The sequence below is a fragment of the Daucus carota genome, chromosome 5 (assembly GCF_001625215.2).
Source record: "Daucus carota subsp. sativus chromosome 5, DH1 v3.0, whole genome shotgun sequence".
Classification (NCBI taxonomy): Eukaryota; Viridiplantae; Streptophyta; class Magnoliopsida; order Apiales; family Apiaceae; genus Daucus; species Daucus carota.
Genome location: NC_030385.2, coordinates 12518140 through 12543565, shown reverse-complemented (window position 1 = coordinate 12543565; position 25426 = coordinate 12518140). Strand labels below are relative to the sequence as shown.

Sequence of the window (25426 nt, the reverse complement as noted above, 5' to 3'; positions counted from 1 at the left end):
AGCTCATAAAGATAATTATGCTTTAGTCATGCAGGCAGATTGGTTCTTGCATAATTATAAGGTTGAGTGGATGATCAAGGATAAAAGATATTGATTAAATTAATTGTCAGAAATTAATTTAATTAATGGACATGCGATATCTTAAACATGGGGAATTTATAAGCAATTAATATGGGAGCCGAATTAAATAATTAATTTACGGAATTAGGAAAGGTAGTGCAAATATTAATTCTTTAGTGGATTGAATTAATATTTAATGACATTGGGCTTGGTCCGGAATGTCATTTGAAGGCCTGACCTAATGGTCCATGATCCCTACTGTAGCCTATATATATTCTCGTTCTCCTAAAGCTGAAATACACACCAAAAACGAATTCATCCTAGAGTCTGAGAGAGGCAGACGTTTTTCTCAAGAAGACAGTTAGGGTTTTGGATTTTCGGAACTTTAAGGAGAGGCACACCTTGGGAGATCGAAGGTCACACTTCGTCCAAGGAGAATCAGGGAATACAGTTTAAGACGTGGATTTGAATCGCTTGCCCCGTAGCGATTAAGGTTAATATTCTGTTCGAACTTTTAATTAGTATCATAAAACGCAGAGCCAAGGTCCGATTGTTCCTACATTTCAGAGAGGGTATTTATTATTTTAATAAAAGTCTATTAAAGTATTTGAATGTCATGAATTTGTAAAAAAAAGTCTGTTAAAATTTTTAAAACTCATTGTCTTAGGAGTCATGAAATTTTTTTGGAATCTTAAGAAGTCAACAAGTATCATTAAAAGTCTATAAAAACCATTAAAGTCATCCTCCCAAAATTTGTCATTAAAAGTTATGATACAATACCAACCCCTTAATTGGTTGTGACAAAATTGTAATTCCCAATTATTCAGGGATATGCTCGTCTTTTCATTGGTATTTTCTTGGCATATTTTGCCCTTAGTTGGCTTAGTGGAGCACCTCCAACCGCCATTTAGTTAACTCCTAAATATAATGTAAAATATTAGACTTCTAGTAAGTTATTACAAATTTAAGAACCTCAACTCTAACAATATTCTTTATACTTGCTCTTAAGTTTATATTTTCAATCAAATAAGGAAAAAGTTGTTAAAACAAAAATTGCAGCAAATGATAAACATTTCTTACAACACAACAACAATGTAATCTGGTCATAAAATAAGGTAATTTTAAACTCCTCATGTATTGAGCATGTTTGGGGATCTTTGTTTTTAAAAAAGTAAGCACATATTTTTTTGAAAATGTATCTTTTTGTATCTTTTTTTTATATAAATGTTAAAAAGGTATTTCATATTCGTTATTTGACAAAAATAAGGAGTTATTTCAGAAAAGAATGTATAGTTTATATTATTTTTTTCCCAAGAAACAAGCTCTTATTTTTGAAAGATAAGATTAGTCAAACAGTCACAATATATACTCCCTCTGTCCCTCTCGATTCTTAACATTAGGGGATGGGGGAGTAGTACGCACTTTAATACTCTTATAAATTAAAGTTCTACAACCTTTTTTTGAAAAAAAAGTTTCCCGAATAAAAATTTGATGTTTAAATTTTTATTCAGAAAAAAATTAAAAAAAAGGTTGTAAAACTGTGTTTTATAGAGGCATTAAAACGCATGTCAAATATTTTTATGGAATTGAGAGGGGACTATGGAGTTTGATTTTAAAATAAGTCACTATCTCTTACATGATCGTTGATATCTTACATGACCATTCATGATTATCAACATCCAGATTATAAAATAAAAAATCCGAGCAATGTTTCATTATAAATTTTAAATGACATTATCAACTTCCACAATCATTACCTTCAAAAAAAAAAAAAAAAAACTTCCACAATCAAAATATCCATCCAAAATTTATGAAAAGATTTGAAAATAGAAATATCAAGACGCTTCATCACAAATTACATATAGCATAGATATTACAGAACATAAACATCATGTACATATCTTATATGATAAAAGTGTAAATCAGATTAAATTGACAAATACACGAAATGAGGACTAATCGAATTGAATAAAAATTACTTGAATATTGGATATATCTAGAATTAAATGTAAACTTAAATTTCTTTTTTCTTTGTCCCTTTGTGATCATATACTCCTAAATACTCCTGCATTTTTATATGCATGTATGGTCACGATTTTGTACATCATTTCATTTCGGGCAAAAAAAGTACACTATTGATTAAAAATAAAAGCCGATCAAAATAATTACTACTCCTTAAGTCTCTAGACACTCCTTCCGCACTTGAACCCAAGTGTCAACTCAAGCTCAATCTCGTCACTCTCAGCTTCCTTATGATCCTCTCCTGCACCAAGCCCCTGCGGCTCGGCTCCAAACAAACCCGGCGACCCATCAGCCGTCTCCGCAGTGACGAAGCTCTCAGTCTCTCTACTCTCCCCTTCCCCATTCATCACTGCCTCGGACTGATGACTCAGTGACGACTCGTGACTCCTCGACGCATTCGCCTCTTTTCCAGGCCTCTTGAACTTGCAACGATTCCTCACGCGGTGAAGATCGTTGGCGTTGTTGTTCTCTTCTTTGTGAACGTGTCGAATGTCGTAAGCTTTGAGCGGAGGCCCATTGTTAGCCTCCGCAGCATCGATGGCAACAACTTGTGTGATTGGATCTCCTCTTAAAACAGCTTCCACAGCGTTTTGACAAAGCTGCCACTTCCCGGACCATAATAAACCCACCGATCCGTAAACCGGGTTCACTATTCTTCCACAGGCTTCGTATAAAAGCGACCTGAACACCGCTGCAATTATAAAACAACAAATCATCAATACAAAATTAACATAAATAAATCTATTTCTACGGTCACGGTTGTATAGGCGTAATTATGTGCCAACTCATCTTACACAACTGAAATTAAGCGAGGCGGCCTATACAACTGTGACCGTAGAATCATAAGATGAGTTGGCATATAATATATAATAAAAATAAAAGTGTACCAGGACGGAGGTGATCAGGACCAGCGTTGATGAGGTTCATAAGGCCAGCGCGGCCGTAGAACTTGGCTAGGAAAACAGTGGCGTGAGCCTGGGACTCGGGGGAAGCGATCCACTGTAAGCAAGGCCTGATGCTACAATCATCAGTACATCCCTTACGAAGAACTCGGCATCCATTACAGCTCATCCGCATTTTTGCTTGAGATTTTTTTGTGTGATGAAAATGGTTGATGTGTGTAAATAATAGAGTGTGGTGTTGTTTATATATATAGTAGGGCCCCTGGGTTTAACAAAGCTGTACTAGTGGCCGCAGCTGTTTCCGAAAGAGCGGTAGAGTTATTGTAAAACCGGAGTTTCCACATTCATGGGATTTATATCGGGAGCTGGACAATGATACTACTACCTCCGTCCCAGTCAATTGTATACAGTTTCCTTTTTTGGATGTCCCATCATTTGTATACATTCCCAAAATAGCAACTTTTTATAATATAAAACATTATTACACCCACTACCTTCATTCTATAATAATAAAAACACTATTACACCCACTACTTTCCTCCACTATCTCAAATCTATTATTAAAAATAAGTGGGACCCATCACTTCACCCACTTTTCGTTTAACTTTACTCATTTCTTACACTTTTTCTTGGTCCAATCCCAATGTATATTATTCACTGGGACGGAGGGAGTACGTGGTATTTGGATTACACAGGAAAATTAACCACGTTCAAATGAGCGCGTAGAGATGCACGAGCCAATCATTGGATTTATTGTATGCATCTCAACTATTAATAAAATTTTAATATTCAGATATTTATAAAAAGTTAATTTTAAAATCAGTTAAACTAGTACCTTCAATTCATCCAAATATTTATATTTGAATTGAGTACGGAATTAAAGAAAATACATAAATAAGATTGAAAATGTATGGAAATAAGGATAGTACTGAAACCAATTGATATTCAATATATAAATTAAATATAAATATTATTTTATTAAATTTTGAAATGTCAATAATTAGATAATACATTTCAAAATTAAAAACGTAAACAAATAATTAAGACTGAGATATATGTTAAAATATATATCAAAAAATAAAAAATAAATAAAAAAGTTAGAGGACAATGATAATACTAATCAATCGACGTTCCACAGTCAGCCCACGTTATACAAACATCGCCACCTGATATCCCCACTAAACCACGGCTGACATTCGATACAACTCTTTGTATGTATTTCGAGGGGTGGAATTGTAATTTGGAGTAGACGTGTCCCATTAAGGAGGACAGATGGCAAGAAAATAGGGCACCTCGAGAGGGGATGCCATGCAAAGGAAGCCAGAGATGCGCGTGAGAAGCACGTGAGGCGTCAGAGTGCGGTCGAATCGCCACATAAGAAGGGGAAAGAGGTGGGACCAGCAGCTACGTGAGCTCCTTGTAAGCGGGAATTAGTGGGTGGGGGCCGAGGTTAAAGTAAGTTTAAAAACCATCAAACGGTTTCAGGTTTTAGTTTTAGTGGACTGTGGGCGCTTTCAGAAACCGGAGTCTTTCGTTTTACTAGAATGCCCTTGTTGGACCCACTTTCTTATCCAATATATTTGGACATGTTAGGCACAAGTCTCTAGTATTCCTTTTACAGAAATCACGCCGTCCCATGAGTGTATACCGTACCGCCTAAATTATATTTCTGCTGGCTTATAACCCGTGCAATGCACGGACGGTTATAATATTTGTTATCTTATCGTATATATTTTAATTTAAACTAATTTTATTGTATGAATAGAATTATGATAGAATAATATGATTAAATAAAAATTTTATTTAACAGGTGATAAATTCTTAATAGTTAATTTCGTCAAATGGCTAATTAAAAATTAGGTCGGACATATATATTTTACTGAGAATGTTAAAATACGTCTTTTTTCATGTTATAATTTAAGAAGATCTATAAAGATCTATAAAATCAGATATAAATCAACCAATTAATCTTTTAATATTTCGTTATTGATAATTAATAATATAGTATGGAACATATTAAGTTAAAAAAAACGCGTAAAATCAAATACTGACCCATCATATTAACGTAAATGTTTTGGTTTAATAGATAATAAAAAATAAATTATAACATATTATAAATCAAGAAGGTTCGTGGGTCGAATACCAACCGGCTCACTGAACTTGACTGCCCGAACTGAACTTTTCATGTTTCGGATTTAACAGTATAATAGTATATTATAGATTTATAATATTACTTTTAAAGTGAGTCCATTAGTGTATTTTAAAATAATGTTAATGTATTTTGGTTGAAAAATATCACAGGTTATTTATTAATAATTATATATAATGATATTATATTTTTATATATGTAGCTCGTGTTAAAAGATAACATATTTTAGTTAAAAAGGAATAATTGGTATATAGATAGGACCGTATTTTGGCCCAGGTACCAACTTACCAAACTTTCAATATTTCAACTTTGATAGTATAGTATAGATGCGTATATATTTTTTAAGGTTTGACTTTAGTGTTTGGTATAGTCAAATAGGTCTTATATTTGTTTTATATTTTGATCTTATATATGTTTTATATTTTGATTTGTTTATATTTTGTTTGAAGGCCTGGAATTTTGTTTCCCACTAATTATAAAAGTCCGTATAAAAGCCCGCGTATCGACTGATCAAAATTTTAATACTTCGGCTTTAATAGTATAGTATTTTTTAAGGTTTAACTTTAGTTTTGGTATAGTCAAATAGGTTTTATATTTGTTTTATGTTTTGATCGTATATTTGTTTTATATTTCGATTTGTTTATATTTTGTTTAAAGCCCACTAATTTTGTTTGAAGCCCGCTAATTATAAAAGTTTGTATAAAAGCCCGCGTACCGACCGACCAAACTTTTAATGTTTCGGCTTTAATAGTATAGTATAGTATAGATGTCCCATTTATTGGCATACATTGTTTTTTAGTTTTAAATATTTTTTTATGAATAAAAGTTTGATGTCAAATTTTTATTGAAAAAAGAAAATTCTATAGAACTATAATTTACAAGGATCTCGAAATACGTACAAACAGTGAACATATACTACTCACCAAGATGGGACGGAAGGAGTACAGCAGTACTACGGGCTAAATTCCATCTATGTTGCACGGAACCAGGTGCAGGGAACGGAATTTTAAAATGATAGGGTACAACATTTAATATATTAATTTAATTATATATATATATATAATAGTTCATTGAGGAACTTTTTAAAATAGGAACTTGGGAACTTTTATAATATCCGTTGGATTGTTTTAAGATCAAGGGCTATGATTAAATCTGACATTTTACATATAACTGCCACCAAGGGCAGTGGTGTCCTTTGAAATAAAAAAGCCCAGTGGACACGCTCTTCCAAGTCACGGCAGTTACCTGTACTTGTGTCAACTTACCAAAGAAATATTTGTTCATTTCCAGAGTATAGCGATCGTTTCTTTACGTCGCGGGTGATTCCAACTTTTTCATTCTTAAAGTCTAATCTGTATGTATACAGATCAAGGTAAGCGTATATGTATTTGATGTTTTCTTTCTTTGATGTATTTGATAACCTTTTCAATATGGAGCAAATAAATTCGTCAGGTATGTGTTGAGACTCCGCTTAAGAAGTTGCCTTATTTATTTGTTGAAAAGATATGCTGATAATGTTTTTTTATGTCATTAGCCATTAAAGAAAAGCTAGAAGTAAGCAATTATGTGAATTCTGTTGTTGCTGATGGATCTACCGTTAATGAGGAAAAGTTAACTGCAGAAGTTAGTGATTGTGGCCCAACCGGGCAAGAACTGGGTATTTGCAACCACCCTGCTGAATTTGCAGAAAGCGGTGAACTTGATAAAGATTCCAGAAGTTCTTATGAGGAACTTGGTGAAGCTAGTTACGCTTATCTTAATAATCAAACTGTCTCTATGATCTTCACAGAGGAGAAAGATGATACGAGGCACCTTGAAATATCCGAGCAAGCTGATGAACCGCACAACAGAAGTTCAGAATTAGGAAGTCAGGAAAATGTATTAGTGTGTGCTAGGGACGAGTCTGAAATTAGTGAAATGGTGAACATGCTCGATTCTACTACCAGGGAATTGAGTAATATGCCAGAATATATTTCATCCCAAACTTCTGATCACAACAATGGAGGGAAGTGTAAAGAAAATAATCTTAGTTCATCCAGCATCACTTTAATGACAAGTGAAGGTACAACAGAGCTCTCTCCCCCACCTCTCCCTAAGCAAGTTTTTAGTTATTCCTATGGTGCTTTTGTTACAGTTGATTGAGTTTTGGAATGTATCTTTTAGTTTTGTACTTTGTGCAAGTAGTTTTAATTGCTTATATGAGCACGTAAACTCTCATTAAATGATGCAATTGGTGTGCTAGAGTTTGACCTGGTTATACTGTTTAATAAAATCAGATAAACATGTGCTACGAAGGTTGCCGAAATATGATGTGGAGTTTTGTTTACAGGTCAGGAGTTTAAATCAGTAATCATTGGAGGGAGAGAAGTGGAGGAAACAGTATTTGAAGATATTAAGGAAAATGAGTCTAAAAGAACTTCAAGCACGGGTGAAAGAACTTCAAGCACGGGTGATGCACATAAAACTCTAGACGTGGAGGGAGAACCGGACTTGCAGAATATCAGTTCTGAAAGAACACCAGTCATCTCAGAAGATGACATCGACAGAGATGGAATTGCGTGCCCTTTGATTGTTCAAAAATGTAAGTCATCTACAACATGTCCAAAACTTTCCACAATGGACATTGTATCCTTTTCTGAGGTCTGAAATTAAAAAGAAAATCATAACATCACAAGTGTACTGTTCTGTGCTATAAGTTCAGTGTGTTCTGTAACATGGAACAGATCATTCACACCTACCTTTTGTATAGATTAATTTGGACACAGCTTGTTACAATTTTGATATATATTATTATTTGTGTAAACTGATTTACAATATTAGTATATAAAATTCAAAACACAAATAACATCTACTTATTCAAACTATTAAATTAGAATACTGCACTCACATGTTCTGAAAATGAATTTTCATTGCCTTTGTGAAAATTAGTATATTCTATTTTATAAACTAGCTAGTTTTGCTGTAGCACAACGCCAAAGCATGATTGATAATGAGACAAGTTTGGTACAATTTATATGTGTTTATATAAATCATTGTTTTAATAATGCAGGTGTACTTTGTAACTGATTGTAAACCAACTTATTCTGTACTTTCTACGTTCTGTATTGATTTCACATTTGATTTTTAATGTTAGGCAGTAAATATTCAATGTGTTCTATAGTTGACAAATTCTGTAAAACATTCTATATTGCTCTCTATATAATTCTGTACAATAGACGACTAAAAGTAAAAAAAAAACTTTTATTTTTTGCAGGTAGTTCGTCCTCCGTTCCTCAATTTTCCCATCAATCAAAAAGTGATGGTACTGACCAAGAAGAGGAGCCTCGTCAGTCAGAAGTTAATCTGAATTATTTCGAAGAGGAAAATCAAAACTTTTCCTACTTCAAGTCTCCGAATGGGCAAGAATTCTGGACACCAATAACTGATGCTCAATTTAAGCCTCGGGTCAATCAGTTCTTCAACTCAATAGAACAAGCATACCTTTTTTATCAAGATTATGGGCGCATGTCTGGTTTTGATGTTCGTAAGAATGAACAGAAGAAGGATAAGTTTGGAAATCTCAGTCATAAATATATTAGATGTAGTAATGCAGGTTGCAGTGATTTGACGAGTGCTACTATCTCTTCGGTAGACGATGCTGGTACTTCTTCTCAAAGGAGGAGGACAGCTTCACGTAGATGTCTGTGTGAGGCGAAGATTATATTAAAGTACATGGGGCCACAAGGTTTTGTTGTGTTATCATTTGTTGAGGATCACAATCATCCACTTGTTTCCGAGGAAGGGAGGAAATTTATGAAATGCAATCGAAAATTGTCTTTCGCGCACAAGAGTTTTCTATTTGATGCTGGGAAAGTGAACATCGGTCCAACCCGGGCATATTCTGTATTGAAAGAGTTTTGTGGATCTTTTGAAAATGTTGGGGCGTCAGCCACTGAGTTTAAGAATTTTGGAAGAGATGTCAAAGCTCGTATTGGTGAACATGATGCTGACATTGTTATTGACAAGTTTAAGATGAAACAGGGGATAACCAAAAATTCTTTTTACTTTGAGTATAAACAAGATGTTGAAGGTCATCTTACTGGACTATTTTGGGCTGATCCGATCGGTAGGAAGAATTACAGCATATTCGGTGATGTTTTAGCATTTGATGCTACATACCGAACAAATAGGTATTGTCACAAATTTATATTTTTTTCCATTATACTGTAAATACTCATTTGCATAATGTATGTTGCATCATTAGGTACTCCATGGTTTTTGTACCATTTACTGGTGTGGACAATCATTGGTGCAATGTAACTTTTGCTGCCGCTTTACTTGAGAAAGAGGATTCTGATAATTTTGAATGGGCACTCAATGCATTCAAAAAGTCAATGGACCATGACCCAAAGTGTATTATTACCGATCAATGTCTTGGGATGAAAAAAGCGCTTGAAATTGTTTGGAATGAGGTGCCTCATCGTCTCTGCATGTGGCACATAATGAATAAGATGTCTTCGAAGGTTTGACACTGATTTTATCATTTTAAACTTTAATATTTGTCTATGCAGTTTTAATTTCAAAGGTTTGACACTGATTTTATCATTTTAAACTTTAATATTTGTCTATGCAGTTTTAATGTGTGCAGCATAAATATATTTTCTAATGAATTTATAATGTTAAATTTTTTTTTGGTACCTACTTGTTATATTTTCAACTGATCATATGTGCTCAAAACTGAGTGAAATACATAATATGTGAAAGTAGTACACAATATCAATTTGTGAAATCATTTACAAGCATTACAAAGCACTGTCAAGAATTAGGTAAGAAAGTTCTGTACTCAGTTACAGAACGCGTACGGTTACAAAATTTAAAAATATTAGCTCACAAAATTCAAATAAATGATAAAAGTATTTAAATAGATGTATTAAGTTACAGACTTTAAAAATATTAATAAAACATAAGTATATAATTTTATATTCACATTAATGAGAATGTAATGTGTTCTTTACTATTTTCATCAATTCTGAAACTGTTAAACAATTTATTTAAATTAATGTGATGAAAATAGTATCCATTACTTTCATTATTATTTATTAATTCACATTAAAATCTATTCAGTATAATGTAAACACACGATAGCTCTTTACTATTTATTGTTAAACAAAATTAATCCCTCTTAGAATTTAATTATATACTTTAAATTTATATTCACTTATTCATTGTATACAAAACTGCTATTAAATTCTCAATATGAAGCTTTATATTTTTAGAATTTAATTGTATATTTTAAATTCATATATACTAATTCATTATATACAAACTTGTTATCATATAGTGCTTATTAAAATAATTATAAATATTAAAATTTTTAATAATGCCTGTTACTAAGGACACAATTTTTTCTCAACATACATCATATTCTATTTTTGGTAGAAAACTAAATTTCACCCTATACCATAATTTACAGGACATATTATATACAACACCGAGTTTTGTAATTGATCCTAACATTTTTAAAAAAAAATATGATATTACATCATGGTAGTTAATTTTTACACTTTTATTATTAGAATATTAAAAAAAAAACAGCTCATATTTGATTATAATTTTTTTTTAAAAACTTTGTAATGAAACAATACTGTAAATTATCATATCAAGATATTACATCATGATAATATGATATGTTCACTTTTTTTCTTGTTTCACTCCCTATTCTTTGTTTACGACTTTAAAAATATTAGTTCTATTAATAAATGATGAAAGTATTCAGTATATATTACTTTCATTATTAATTCACATTATAATTCTGAAAACTTTGAAATTGTTAAACAAATTAATGTGTTCTGTATTAAGCAGCACACATTAATTTAAATAATTTGTTTAACAATTTCAGAAGTAATGAAAATAGTAAAGACTTATCTTGTATAAACTATATGATTGCACAATGTACTGTGCCCAATATTTAAACGGATATGCTCAATTTCTCAACTCAAAGCAAATGTATTTCTGGAGTTATATAATTAATAATACTAAACTAATTATAGTGCTCTCCGAAACTTTAGTCGGAATCTATATTTCTTTATGCACACTTATGTTCTGTAATCTTTCTACATTTTGCATTTTGTACAAATTTCTAATTGTTTTAAATAAATTCACTATATATTTCATGTATGACTTAATATGTGTTTGTTTGGTCGGCTAACAAGACTATAATTCTGTAGGTTGGTCCAACACTTGCATCTAACAAAGAGTTTATCACATTGTTGAAATCTGTGGTCTACGGTGATCACTTGTCAACTACAGACTTCGAAGAGGGATGGCAATATGTGATGGAAAAATTTGAATTACAAGATAATACATGGCTAAATGATATGTATAGCATCCGTACTGAATGGATTCCTGCATATTTCAACGACACACCAATGTCTGGTTTGTTACGTACTACCTCACGTTCAGAAAGTACAAATTCTTTCTTTCAGCATTTTCAAAACAGTGGGGATACATTAACTCAATTTTACTCCCGTTATGAGAGTGCCATTGAGAAGCAAAGGTATATCAACTCAAAGAACAATACAGCTTCAGAGTTAATACCTATAACTCACACCCCTCTAAAAATTGAAAAAGATGCTGCACAACTTTACACTCGTAGCTTGTACAACTTTGTTCGTGAAGAAATTTTGAATGCAATTCATTTCACAAAGATCGAGGAAATGTCCACAGTTCAAGGAATAAAGCATCTAAAGGTCAAGGACAAACTTATGAAAGATTGCTTTTTTGAGGTAAGGTAGTTTTAATTACAAACTTATGAATGTTCTCTTCTCTGGCATCATTACTAATCTGTCCCTCATACATATCATCTACAACGTGTTCACGATCTATAATAGCTCATCGAGTTATGAATTTGTTTTACGTAGTTCTCTTTTTTTTCCCGCATCATATTCTGATTTTTCTTCATTTATTTCTTTAAAAGAATCTCTTAGTACAGCTGAAACCTAGCATAGTTGAAGGAATGCCCTTGTTTTTGATAAAAAATTAAAATAACAAATATTGACTTACTTTGCTGTGTCACAAACATGGGCCAATGTGCTGTATAGTGAGTACAGAACACAATTGCCAATGTGTTCTGTAAAGTGGTATAGAAGATTCTGTAGTTGCTTCAATTACAAACCATAATACGAGCTTGTCATGTTATGGTTACATTTGTTACTAAATGTTGCTTTTTTCATGGATTGTCTCTCAGGTATCAGTTCGGTTGTTAGATAACAACGTCGATTGTTCTTGTAAGTTTTTTGCGAGAACAGGATTTTTGTGTAGACATGCTTTTGCAGCACTACACAACTGTGAAGCTACATTAATTCCTCGTCAATTTGTTCTACAACGTTGGATGAGAAATGCTGACAATATCGACAATGGTTTGGTTCCTCCTGAATTAAAGAATCAATGTTCAAAGGTTCACCGTATTAAAGCAAAATTCAGTGAAATGTGGTTTGACTTCCAAAGTTGCATGAACTATGTTGGTTTTGATGAGGTAAAAGTTGATGACATGCATGGACGTGTGAGAAAATTGAAGGCTGATGTACAAGGTTCAGAGTATGAGTTACGAGAACAACCCCTGACCAATGATGTTGATCGACTTTATGATATTAATCTGCGCGAATCTGTTGTTGTCCAAAATCCAAACATTAGTCGGAACAAAGGTACTCGTAAGAGATTGCGGAGTGGTAAGGAGATTGCTATCAATGAAAAACCAGACAAGCGTCGAACATGCAGCATTTGTAATAAAAAAGATGGACATAATGCTCGCAGTTGTCCACTTTCTAAGTAATTTGATTTTCTTTATTGTAGTATCAATTCAGTATTTCTAAGTAATTTTTTTAGGATTTGTACCCTGTATTTCTAAACAAATTCTTCAAGAGTTTATCTACTTAACATAACTAGTAACTAGCATATGTAAACGTTAAAAATTTCTCAATCATGCAAAAACTAGTTGATATCCGAATATCGAAACATCAAGAAGTGTTCTTTCACTCCTGTTATCACAAGCACGAATTAACAGAATTGTCATAAGCACCACTAAATAACAACTATTACATTTCTGCCTTTTTAATTAATTTTTTGATAGACAGCTTTATATGGTTGTCATTGCCTTCCAAAGCTTCACCTTTAATTCTGCAATGTTCGGATTGTCGGGGTACTTCTCCATTGCAGCTGTGATACCAGCTACAATACCCCTGTACCTTCTCCCCAACTGGTCTATCTTCCTATCTAGCGTCGCCATGCATACCTTAAAAATAAAATACATCAGCTAAACTTTACTATAGGTACACTGCGATACAAGACACAATATCAATAAACACCAACAATTACCATCTCATCTAATTCCTTATCCTCTGGCTCAGCCATCATGTTGTTCTCATCACTTGGTTCATCTCCCTGCAAAAATTATGTAGGATGTTTTTTACACTATTCACATTAGTAGTGTATAACAATCATAAAATACACATGTGTATTAATATCAGGTATATATAGATATATCCCTTTTTTTTACAGAACATAACTTACAGAACATCGTTTGTATTACATAAGTTACTGGAAAAGGATTGTTTAACTCAACATTATATTATATGCAGCACGTTATATTATCTTGTCAACAAAGCTTTATATATTTGTGGTTAATTTTTAGTAGATCACTGGAGTTTCTAATATAGATTTGAACAATATATGTTTTCTGAAACAAATTACAGATTTTAATGGATTACATGTCATAACTGTACATAAAAATTATGGGAAATTTGTTTAGTAATTAATAAAAAACCTCACAATACTCTGCACATATATCTATATAACTTACATTACTTTCCATGTGCTTTGATGTTTGTTCCTCTCTAGCCTTATTTATACAAAGTCTCTCATCTGCACTACTCCTTATAGTAACTTCTTTCCCGTCCACATCCCGATTTTCAATGATTGTCTTACCACTGTTTGCATGAATTGCTTCATCATTCTGTGATAAGAAATTTTAGTAAACATCATTTTTAAACTAAACTATTTATTTATAAACTTATGTTCTGTAAATAGAATATAATATGTGTCATGTAAATTTATAATATGTGCATAGGAGTTTATTATTGCTTAATTCCAGCATTCAGAACTTTAAACTAGGCTCATTATTATATTAAAACAATTAATAAAACAATTAATAGACCATATGTTCTCATAGCCACAAGTTGTTAATCAAATATGTACCTCATTCTCAGCATCATCATCTGTCCAAGGCAATATTTCTCCTTCTCCAAACATATTGTCACGCCTAGTTTGTTTCTCCTCATAGCCAATAAGTGTGTCTGACCAAGGTATATAAGCGGGTATGGTCCGCACAACAGTAGTATTCACTCTGCTTTTAACCCTGTCAACATATAAATACTACCAAAAAAGACAATTATAAGGCCATACAAGTTAAGGACTAAGCTTTAAAGCATTTTAATGAATTAAAATAACTTACTGTGAGAAAGGCTAATGATCCAGCAAAAAATCTAGTACTCTTTCTCTCTGCCCAGAATTTGTGTGTCGAAACTAATTTCTCAACTACAAGAGCACACCAATTATACTGTGAACATGCATCCAGATCACCTTTAAAACCAAGAATCTCGCGTTTCACAAATGAATTCTGATTGGATTCAATCAGAAAATTTGACATTAGAACAAGAAAATTCAATTTAAAGAGTTTTGTAACTCGTGCACAATCTTTAATCTTGTCAACTATCATCCAAGGATAAATATGTCCTGCACTTGCTGGTCTGAACTGTTTAGCCCATGTACCGTTCACTTTACTTGATGGTTCAAAGATAATTTTATTTGGTCCCCTTGGTAATCCCAGAACCTTATTAACCACTGTATCTGAAATTAATATGGATCCTTTCTTAAGTTTCAGTGAACAAGTTTCTCCATCGAAAGAGTCAACTATGTCATATCCAAGCCAATGAGCATACTTTGTCATGCGGAAATCAAGCAGCTTTCCAAAACCTGTTTCCTTTATCCAACCTTTCTGAGCATCAGATAATGATTCTATGAGGTCTGTAAATAGCTCGGGAGTCATTTTCTTTTGAATGTAGTGATGGTAGTTCTGTTTCTTACGTTTGGAATCTCTCCCCTCATTACTAATATCATTGTCATCCATATTCTCGTCACTTGTATCATCACTCGACCGCGGCACATCAGGAGCTTTTCTCTTTCTCTCATTTTTTTCATGTCCTTTTGGCATCCCAATCACGTTGTGTTCTTCATTTCCTCTTCCAATGTTATCCTGTAACATAGACATTGGATTACTACATTTAACACAAATATATGTTTCTATAAATTAAGGAATAGCTAAGCAACTCATAATGAATACCATGTACCTGTCATTTGGTTAGAAAAGCAAGTACATAATATTATTATAAACATCTCGTCTGATGTGATTGGGTGTAAGTAATTAATATACAAACTTCAAATAGGATATATTGATGGCCCAAAAAATTCAATTAAATTCAATCAAATCTGAGCAATTCTAATATATCGTTATCAACCCTGTGCAGGGAGTTATAGGTTTCAAATCTATGTTTCTGGTGCAAGCATTACATATTACTTCTAAAGAGTTGACAAATAATATTTTACCGAGCATTATAGAATGTTTTACATAATGTGACACCTACAGAACACATTGACAAAGTACTGAACAATATTAAAAACCAAATGTGAAATCAATACAGAACGTAGAAGGTGCAGAATAAGTGCTTTAAAGTCAGTTACAAAGTACACCTATATTAGTAAAACAATGATTTATATAAACACATATAAATTGTACCAATCTTGTCTCATCATCAATCATGCTTTGACGTTGTGCTACAGAAAAACTAGTTTACAAAATGTAAGCAAACCTGTTACTTTAAAAACAAATACAGAACACAGATGGCACAACACAAATACAGAACGCAGATGGTACAGAACACAGATGGTACAGGACAATTACAGAACACAAAACTGAACAATTTGCATAGTCATATATAATGTCAATATACTACGCTTATTCCGAGCAACCTGTTTCTTTAATTTATCATCAAAACGCTAACTTATTCCGGTTGGTCTAAGTACCAGTGTACCACTGGAATTCTTGAACCACAATTCACGTGCTTAAGAATACATAAAGACATACATGCAACTAAGCTTGTTTTAGTTACATGTCTATACCTGATTTCGGACTCCATTTTCACTTTTTGTAATTGTAGTCTGGAGGGAGAACCAAGGTCGACCCAAAGTCTATCAATCCTTATACTTAATATTTAGGGTTTTTCCCCTACTAGACAAAAGGGGGTCTTTCCATAGTAGACAATTGATCTGAATTTGTTATACTCCTTTGCCCACAAGATAAAAAAATCAAAACAGACCAAAAAAGGGCTATTCTCCATCTATGTGCAAACACAAATACTTTAAAAAAAGGATTTCAAAATCTACACAACAGGAATCGTAATGTATGTACGCTAGTGATGTCTTACCGGGTTCTGTAAAACTTTTGTGGATTTTCGTCCTTGTTGCATGTGGCTCCCATTTCCACCAGACTCTCTTCCTTCTTCACAACAATCTGCAATTCAGAAATCAACTGAGCCCATCCATATAACAAGAAGCAAATATACTTAAAAAAATTAGCTAATTACAGTGTATTACCTTTTCTCCCAATTTTCTTCATGGTTACAGATTCTTCTTCAATCTCGGAAGCACAGACAGAAAATGTAATGTATGTTGCAACTTGGTCTTTTACTTCATAACACTCTTTTAGAACTCATACGTCGTTTTTTAACTTTGTGTGAAATGTTCATCACATATGTTACCGAGATACAATTTTCGAGACTATATCATTAATAATTGCTATGTCAGCCACTTAAAAAGCTGGTTTTAAATATCAAATGCAGATTTCGTCAAATGAACCGTTATGTGACCTTTCTGTTACTTGTACTTACAAAATATTTTCACTCTTTTGAACATGTTATGTTATATATGAAGATAGAATTTGATACTATATTATTTAAATTGGAATTTTTTTAATATGAAGCTATCTATTCTTAGATTTTAATTATATACTGTAAATTTATATTCACTAATACATTGTATACAACTTACTATCATATAATATTTATTAATATATTTACTATTATTAAAAAATTTAATAACTAGGGCACAATTTTTTAGAACATAAGGCAGAATCTATCTTTTTCAGAAATTATATTATTCCCTATACCATAATTTTACAGGACATAATATATGCATCACGATGTTCATAACCGGTCCTAATATTAAATTTGTAAAATATGATATTACGTCATGATAGTTAATTTTGACACTTATAATTTTAAATGTTTTAAAAAATAGCTTTTATTTACTCCTGAATATATTAATTTAAATTTTCAAATGAAAAAAGACTGGTAATTTATTATATCAAGATATTACATCAATACTGGATAATTCTATTTGCTCCTAAATATATTAAAATAATTAAAAAAATTAAAAGTTTTAATAATGCCTTTAAATACAATTTTTTCTGAACATAAATCATAATCTATTTTTTTTCTTAAAAAATTAAATTTTTCCCTGTACCATAATTTACAGGACATATTATATATAACGCTTTTTTTGTAACCGATCCTAATATTTTTTTATAAAATATGAAATTACGTAATGATAGTTAATTTTAACACTTATATTTTTAGGATATTTAAAAAAATAGCTCATATTTGATTCTGAATTTATTTTTTTAAAATTCTGGAGTTAAACAATACTATAAATTTTTATATTAAGATAGTACATCAGGATAATACTCCCTGTACTTTGATGTTAGACTTAGAAATATTAGTTCGTTAATAACTGATGAAATAATGACCACATTTCATAGAACATAATGCAAATGGATGCCGGGAACAAAAAGCTAAAAAATGAAGCTCAGAAATCATAAGCCAAAGTCTTACATAAAAACCAAATTTGAAAAGGTTCACAAATCCACAACATCCAAATGTTTCCTAACACATTATCTGTGATCTTGTTTACTACAGTACAAAATTCAAACAAATTCTGATCTACTTCTTTTTTCTTCCCGCACTAGACTTCATGCCTCCGTTTTTCCATCGTCTTGTTGCATTGAACATTCCTTTCTTCTTCTGTGATGTTAAATACTCTTGTGCCTTCTTAATTACCTTATCTCGCTTTTCATTGAGAGCATTCGTTAAGATGTCATGACAGTACATTTTCCGTAGATCTTCAAGTTGACCTCTTTGTTTCACCTTCAAACAAAAAATAATTCAGACTTTGTGAAACCATTACTCAAAAGTCAAAATAACCTCATCCATGTACTCATATACATTATTTGTATCTTTTTATTTCTTACTGATTCAATATCCAGGCCAGTGCGCCATCCATTCCAAGGTTGTCCCATGAAGGACTCCATGTGTCGCATTACAAATATTCCACAATCTACAGAATTGGCATTCGTTTGCCAAGCCATTTCAACCATCACTGGATCTAACTTTTCTATAAGTTCCCATTTGGATCCTTTATATGCCTTTAACCAAAGCACAAACAGCTCATGCTGTTTTCCAAACACAAAATCAGAAATAAGTACCCACGTTTACCGAAGAGACAACAAGTAAGACATTATTAAAAACCTTACCAAAGTATATGGTAGTGATCCATATCTTGTTTCAATGTCTTCAGAACTCTGTATATTGTCAATTATCTCCATTGCTGGATACTTAAGATTGAAGGAAATAACATAATGATGTCCATTCTTATGGATTGGAAACAGAAACTGCAAATTACAGCGATTATAAGGTACTGCTGATTGGTCTTTTGATTGATGAAGAATTTAATAATATCAAAAAATAAAGTTAGAAGTTTAATTAATCAAAAAAACATGCCACAAAAATATGCATAAAATGACAAACCATGTCGAAATCAGTTTCTTGGTACGTCCTATTATGCAGCATATTTGCTCTCTCTAACGCTACTTCCATGTTGTCAGCAAGTATCACACATCTATCTAAAAGTGTCATGTTATCTGTTAAAGCTCCAAGCTGCAATTTTTTGGCAATAATTAATGAAGTACCATTATGAGAGTATAATATTTTGCAAGAATTTTTATGCATACCGTAGTATCTATTGTACAGAACAATCTAAGTGGTGAAGTCGCGGCTCTGTACTTCTCTCTTTCATTCAAGATATGTGTCCATGTATCAATCACATTCCCTTCTACCCACTGACCAACCATTAAAGTCTGCAATTGCTCTTTACTGCATCCAGTTCTTTTCCATTGGAAGAGTTTCTCGCTGTTTCATAATATGGAAGACAATTATTACAAATTAGTACTTGTCCAGAAAGTGATAGTCACATTATTATAAACCAAAATTAAGGATAAAGTTATCAAATTTCTTACTTCAAGCTTCTTCTGCTGCTAAATAACCATTCCCACAATACGTTCTCCTCACTATTAATACCACCAGCTTTTATAGGTTTAACACGAATAACATATGGTGATTTAATAGCGGGTGCTAGTCTCCTTATGCGGCACGGCCTACTCAACATCATATTTTCAGGGTTTTTGTCGACAGCAGATGCTTTGGCCTCAATTTTTTTATCTTCTTGTAGTACATCTTGAGTAGGTGTTAAATTCAAGCTGAAACTGGGAAACTCCTCAGATTTTGTATTATTCACATCCAACACATCAGATAGTTTGACATACTCATGTGACACACTTCTTCCCATCTCATCGAGCTCTTCGACAATTTGTGTTGTCCAAGGTGTCAGCTCCAACACATCTTTAGATGATCTTGGCTGCTTATTCCTAGCAGGTGTTAGCAATATATTTGTAGTATGCTCAAACATATTGAACTGTGTCTTAAATATATCTGAAAGCTTTTCCTTCATTTTAAGTGTGCCCGGGTGATCTGAATACATGGCCACAGCTGATACATATTCAGCAATAGCATCCTTACAGAGTGCTTCCAATTCATTAAGCTTAGTATTGAATCTATTCATGAATTTCTGTTACATCAAAAACAATAATCATGTTAAACATTCACTAGGTTGCACATTCTTCATAGGATACGAAACACACTTAATAAAAATAACTAAATATGAGTTTCTAACCTTGTCATCCAACAATTCATCCAAGTTCTCATCTAGTAAAGAATGCTCTGATTCATGTTTGTCCTTATCATAAACATGTGTCTAAAACAAATTATAAAGAATTAACATATTTTTAGCACAACATCAAAATATAATTATCTTATAGTATTATATATAATGGTCTTACAATTTCATTGCCTTGTACCTGAGTGTTTTCTTCCCTAGCAGCAACAACAATATGTTCACCTATGTCATCTACAACATGTCCAACACTTTCCACAATGGACATTGTATCCTTTTCTGAGTTCTGAAATTCAAAAGAAAATCATAACATCACAAGTGTACTGTTCTGTGCTATAAGTTCAGTGTGTTCTGTAACATGGAACAGATCATTCACACCTACCTTTCGTATAGATTAATTTGGACATAGTTTGTTACAATTTTTATATATATTATTATTATTATTTGTGTAAACTGATTTACAATATTAGTATATAAAATTCAAAACACAAATAACATCTATGTATTCAAACTATTAAATTAGAATACTGCACTCACATGTTCTGAAAATGAATTTTCATTGCCTTTGTGAAATTTCTCTGCTCTGGCATCATAACTAATCTGTCCATCATACATATAATCTTCAACGTGTCCACGATCCACAAAAACTCTTTCATGTCCATCCAAGTTCTGGATTTGTTTTTCGTAATTCTCTTTTTTTTCCCCCGCATCATATTCTGATTTTTCTTTATCTATTTCTTTAAAAGAATCTCTTAGTAGAGCTGAGACCTAGCATAGTTGAACAAATGCCATTTTTCAATAATAAGTTAACAGAACAAGTACTGACTTATTGTGCTGTGTGACAAACATGGGGCCAATGCTCTGTATTTGTGAGTACAGAACACATTTACCAAGTGTGTTCTGTAAACTGTTATACAAGATTCTGTGTTGTAAGTACGGAACACATGGTATATAACATTCTTACCTGGTCACCTATAACCTCCTTACATAACAGGAATGCAGAAAAAGGTATTTTATACATTTCTAAAAACATTATACCTCGTCATCGTCGTCTTCACCCCATACAAGGATTTGTCCTTCGCCATAAGAATCATTTTCAATAATATATTTCTCTTCAGCCTTTACCATCTCATTGGTCCATGCAATGTATGCTGGTCTTGTCCTCTTCACATGTGCAGTTCTTGTATTACGCACACAATCCACATACAAGTACTGCATGATAAGTTAGGCGACTTCATTGATGAATATTATGAATAAAATAAATTAAACTAGCTCACCGTTAACAAAGGCAAGGATCCTGTGAAGTGGCGTCCACTACGGTTGTCATCCCAAAACTCATGTGTTGATAATAACTTGTTAATAACAAATCCGCACCAGTTGTACTTGTAACACTTGTCTATTTCCCCACAAAATCCAAGTATCTCAGTTTTAACATACCCATTGTGGTTTGACTCCACTAGAAAGTTTGACAGCAACACAAGAAAATTCAACTTGAACAAGTATGTTGCCTTTTCACTACTTCTAATTTTTTTCACAATGAGACTTGCTGTTACATTGAAGTGCGACCGTTTGGGGAACTGACTAACCCAAGCCAGTAATAAGTTCTTACATTCTTTTATTTCAACAGGATCATCTCCTTTGGGTAAACCAAGTACTCTGTTCACCACATCATCGGTAAGTACAATAGAACCTTGGTCCAACACTATTGCGCACTCAGAACGGTTAAATGATTCAACTACAATATAGCCCAATTTATGAGCATAACTTTTCATTTTCATCCCCAATACATGACCAAAACCTGTTTCATTAACCCATGAAATCTGTTCTTCAGATAGTTGCGTTATCATCTTCCAAAATATCTTGGGCGAGAACTTTTTCTGAATATATCGATTATAGGTCTGCTTAGTTTCAAGCCTTTTTGTTCCAATTTCTGCTGCCAAGTTACGTCTTTTAGTAGAAACTTGTTCCTTTCTACTATTTTTCTTTACATTTACGGATACATGCAAGAAAACATTACCAAAAAGTCAATAACCATATACATAACATTACTTTGTGAATGACACTCATTTAATATTTGTAAACAAGCTTTCATCGATACTAGATATAATATATGTTAATTAAGAACCGATTAAAAATAAGACTAAAGACATAATAACAGACACATAGATACCTGTGGCGAAACTGATCTTCTTTTTTTGAAACATGATATTAAATGCTCTTCTGATACTTTTCGTTTCATGTAGTTCCCTTGTCCACACTTTACTTCATCCAGAATGTCACCTTTCTCGATGGAATCACCTACAATGACCTTCCTTTTGGTTTTAAGATGGAATAAACGCCGCTTCAAGAATGGTGTGCTCTTCTTTCCAAAGATAGTGACTTTCTTATTCTTCAAATTGGAACTACTTCGGAATTTATCCTTGCCTGCCAAATTTTATTAAAACTGTAGCATTATTGTAACTTTCTATAAAAAGAACTGATGAATAAATTTTTTTATCCCAACCTCTGCACTTTTTGCGTCGAAGATTTGAGGACGTTGTTCCACTGATCATAATTGGATTCTGAAATTCTGCACCGGCATCATTCCAATACTCATTCCTTTCCTTATCTTTCTCACCGGCTACCGAGTTAGAACTTAACTCTACAACATCTTGCACTGAATTCTTACATTTGGGTAATTTTAAACGACTACTGATCCGACTACCTGATTTAACACCAAATAAAGTTACACCAGCTCTCAAAATCATATACCACAGAAAGAGGAACAAACATGATAAGCACATAACACTAGCTGTATATACTAGTCATAAGGAATAATATCAAAATATATATGAATACGGAACACACATGTAACATAACCGAAAACACACTTATAGAAATTACAGAACACAATGATACCATAACCACATAATAATAAATAATATCAAAATTCATATATCAATACAGAACACAGATTACAGAACACAGAGATAACATAAAAACACACTTATAAAAATTACAGAACACACTGATAGCATAACCACTTACACATACAGAACACACTGATAGCATAACCACATACACACTTACAGAAAATACAGAACAGAGTTATGTAATTGAAAATGTGGAATTCAAGTTGGAAATATAATATGTTCTAACCTTGATTCATAATGAGTACGAAGCTTTGTACTGTAACCCAGCCCCAAACTAGATTTAAATTCGACGATGTTCGTCAGTTACTACTATTATATAGATGCTGATCATAATCGCTAAGCTTGAATAGAATTGTTGGGTTATCAAAACTTCAGAGCTGTTCTGTAAAAGACGTGGGCAAGGAGGTTTTGGGCGCGTTTCTTTTTGTATTAATTTATTCCCTCTCTGCCCTTCCTAATTTTCTGCCGCTTGTTTTTTACTTGCTCCCTGTTTAATCTCAACCGTACATACTTATGTAAATCAACGGCTCTAGAATGAGTTACTAGGTTACCAAATAAAAGGATCCCCAAGGAGAAGCCCCCTATATATATATATATATATATATATATATATATATATATATATATATATATATATATATATAGGCCAACATTCTAGAGAGGGAATCCTTATATGGAGTTACATAGTGCGCCACTATAAATCATCAATTTTATTATAAATTCTGTTATAGAATACATATAAAACGTGATTTTAATATAAAATACTATAAAATAAACCTATTTTAAGTAATTTAACACTTAAAATTTGATTTAAAAAAGTATATTTTCGAAACTGATTTTACAACAGAATAATTCTGGATGATTATTATTCTGTTATAGAATCATGTTGAGATATTCCATAATTTTAGATGATCTTTGGAATAAAAAAATTGTATAACTTCGTTTTCGGTTTAATAATCAAAATTTGCAATTATATTTCATAAAAAATATAATAGAATATATATTATATATATATGTATAATGGTGTGCTACGTAACTCCATATAAGAGGGTATGCTACGGAGTGCTACCCTATATGTGTGTGTGTGTGTGTGTGTGAATTTGACCACAAAAATGGCACCGGTAACTCCATGTCCCGCAAATTCCCCTATTTTCTCCAGCTTTTTAACATAATCCCACAGAGCGGGTTGATTTTCGAACTTCCGGTCATCCGCAGTAGTCGTCGCAATTCCACTTCCACTACTAGACCCCGTACCGCTGCTTCCATAATCAAATTCCATTGATAATGTGAGAGGGAGATAGAGATGAAAGGGTGAGTGTATTCATGTATATGTCTCTATGTATATAATAGCGAGGCGGTTGTACATAAGAGTTTAGGATTTGTGATTTTATGTTGGGATACGGGTATTTTGATAAATATATCACTGGAAACGTCCACGACATCACTTGACTGTCCCTTGCCTTCTAGGGACGTCCCCCAGGCCCCAGCCGTCCCAGAGGCGTCCCCGTCCCCGAGATGTCCCCAGACGACGGTACTCTACCACTCTGGCGTCCCCGTGCAACATAGATCTCATATACATGTTTATACATTTTTTTGACATGAGATTAAAATAATTTCATTTATCAAAACATAATATTGTTGGGATAAACTCCAACTGATGATAAAACTAGGTTGAAAAACAAATAACATACTAAAAATAATTAGCTGATATGTTTCTTGATCATTTGTCACATAGAATTTAAAAATTCTGATTAAATCAAAGATCTTCCGAGCGATCCATATTAGGGATGGGCATCGGGTCACTTCGGGTCGGGGATCGCTATAACCGGCCCCGATCCCCGAATCCTAGCCCAATCCCCATCCCCGGCCCGATCCCCATCGGGGATTATTTTTCGATCCCCATCTCCGGCCCGATCGGGATTCGGGGATACCCGCAGTGATTCGAAGATTTTTTATTTAAATCAAAATTTCTAATTAAATACTTAAATTCATAGTTATGATTAGTTATCAATACCTCATTATTTTAATTTATCTTCAATGATTTAATTATGACCTTTTTAATTTTAAAACTTATATTAATAGAATTAAATATTAAAATTTATTTCAATAAGTTTAATTATATTAAATATATAATTATAATATATATGTAATAAATAAACAAGTGATGACTAAAGTTGCACCTAAAGAGGTATATAAACATATTAATAAATAATTATAATATATATATA

At 32.6% G+C, this 25426-nt stretch overlaps 5 protein-coding genes and 1 long non-coding RNA gene across 6 annotated transcripts; 3 read left to right on the top strand and 3 right to left on the bottom strand.

Annotated features, from left to right (window-relative positions):
- Positions 1-2024: 2024 nt before the first annotated feature.
- On the bottom strand, positions 2025-3309 carry LOC108192552 (LOB domain-containing protein 41). The gene is made up of 2 exons (XM_017372905.2): positions 2970-3309; positions 2025-2773 (listed from the first exon to the last, which is right to left on the bottom strand). The coding sequence occupies exons 1-2, from the start codon at positions 3157-3159 to the stop codon at positions 2244-2246; spliced, it is 720 nt and encodes a 239-aa protein (XP_017228394.1). The 5' UTR covers positions 3160-3309; the 3' UTR covers positions 2025-2243.
- A 3217-nt stretch (positions 3310-6526) lies between these two features.
- Positions 6527-7791, top strand: LOC108221348 (uncharacterized). The gene is made up of 3 exons (XM_017395229.2): positions 6527-6585; positions 6668-7195; positions 7463-7791. Exons 1-3 carry the CDS (start codon positions 6564-6566, stop codon positions 7777-7779), a joined length of 867 nt encoding a protein of 288 aa, XP_017250718.2. The 5' UTR covers positions 6527-6563; the 3' UTR covers positions 7780-7791.
- Positions 7792-8112: 321 nt separating this feature from the next.
- LOC135152734 (protein FAR1-RELATED SEQUENCE 5-like) lies at positions 8113-9684 on the top strand. Its single transcript, XM_064093822.1, has 4 exons — positions 8113-8136; positions 8183-8234; positions 8387-9302; positions 9377-9684. The coding sequence occupies exons 1-4, from the start codon at positions 8113-8115 to the stop codon at positions 9639-9641; spliced, it is 1257 nt and encodes a 418-aa protein (XP_063949892.1). The 3' UTR covers positions 9642-9684.
- Positions 9685-11447: 1763 nt separating this feature from the next.
- On the top strand, positions 11448-12943 carry LOC135152733 (protein FAR1-RELATED SEQUENCE 5-like). Its single transcript, XM_064093821.1, has 2 exons — positions 11448-11897; positions 12359-12943. The coding sequence occupies exons 1-2, from the start codon at positions 11448-11450 to the stop codon at positions 12941-12943; spliced, it is 1035 nt and encodes a 344-aa protein (XP_063949891.1).
- Positions 12944-13069: 126 nt separating this feature from the next.
- LOC135152705 (uncharacterized) lies at positions 13070-13551 on the bottom strand. The gene is made up of 2 exons (XR_010292156.1): positions 13486-13551; positions 13070-13402 (listed from the first exon to the last, which is right to left on the bottom strand). It is a non-coding gene; the product is annotated as an uncharacterized LOC135152705 (long non-coding RNA).
- Positions 13552-18094: 4543 nt separating this feature from the next.
- LOC108221347 (uncharacterized) lies at positions 18095-23680 on the bottom strand. Its single transcript, XM_017395228.2, has 12 exons — positions 23425-23680; positions 22457-22990; positions 21325-22268; positions 20824-21054; positions 20471-20572; positions 20287-20367; positions 19574-20181; positions 19289-19466; positions 19086-19214; positions 18812-18949; positions 18530-18730; positions 18095-18425 (listed from the first exon to the last, which is right to left on the bottom strand). Exons 3-12 carry the CDS (start codon positions 21502-21504, stop codon positions 18222-18224), a joined length of 2052 nt encoding a protein of 683 aa, XP_017250717.2. The 5' UTR covers positions 21505-22268; positions 22457-22990; positions 23425-23680; the 3' UTR covers positions 18095-18221.
- Between the last annotated feature and the right edge of the window lie 1746 nt (positions 23681-25426).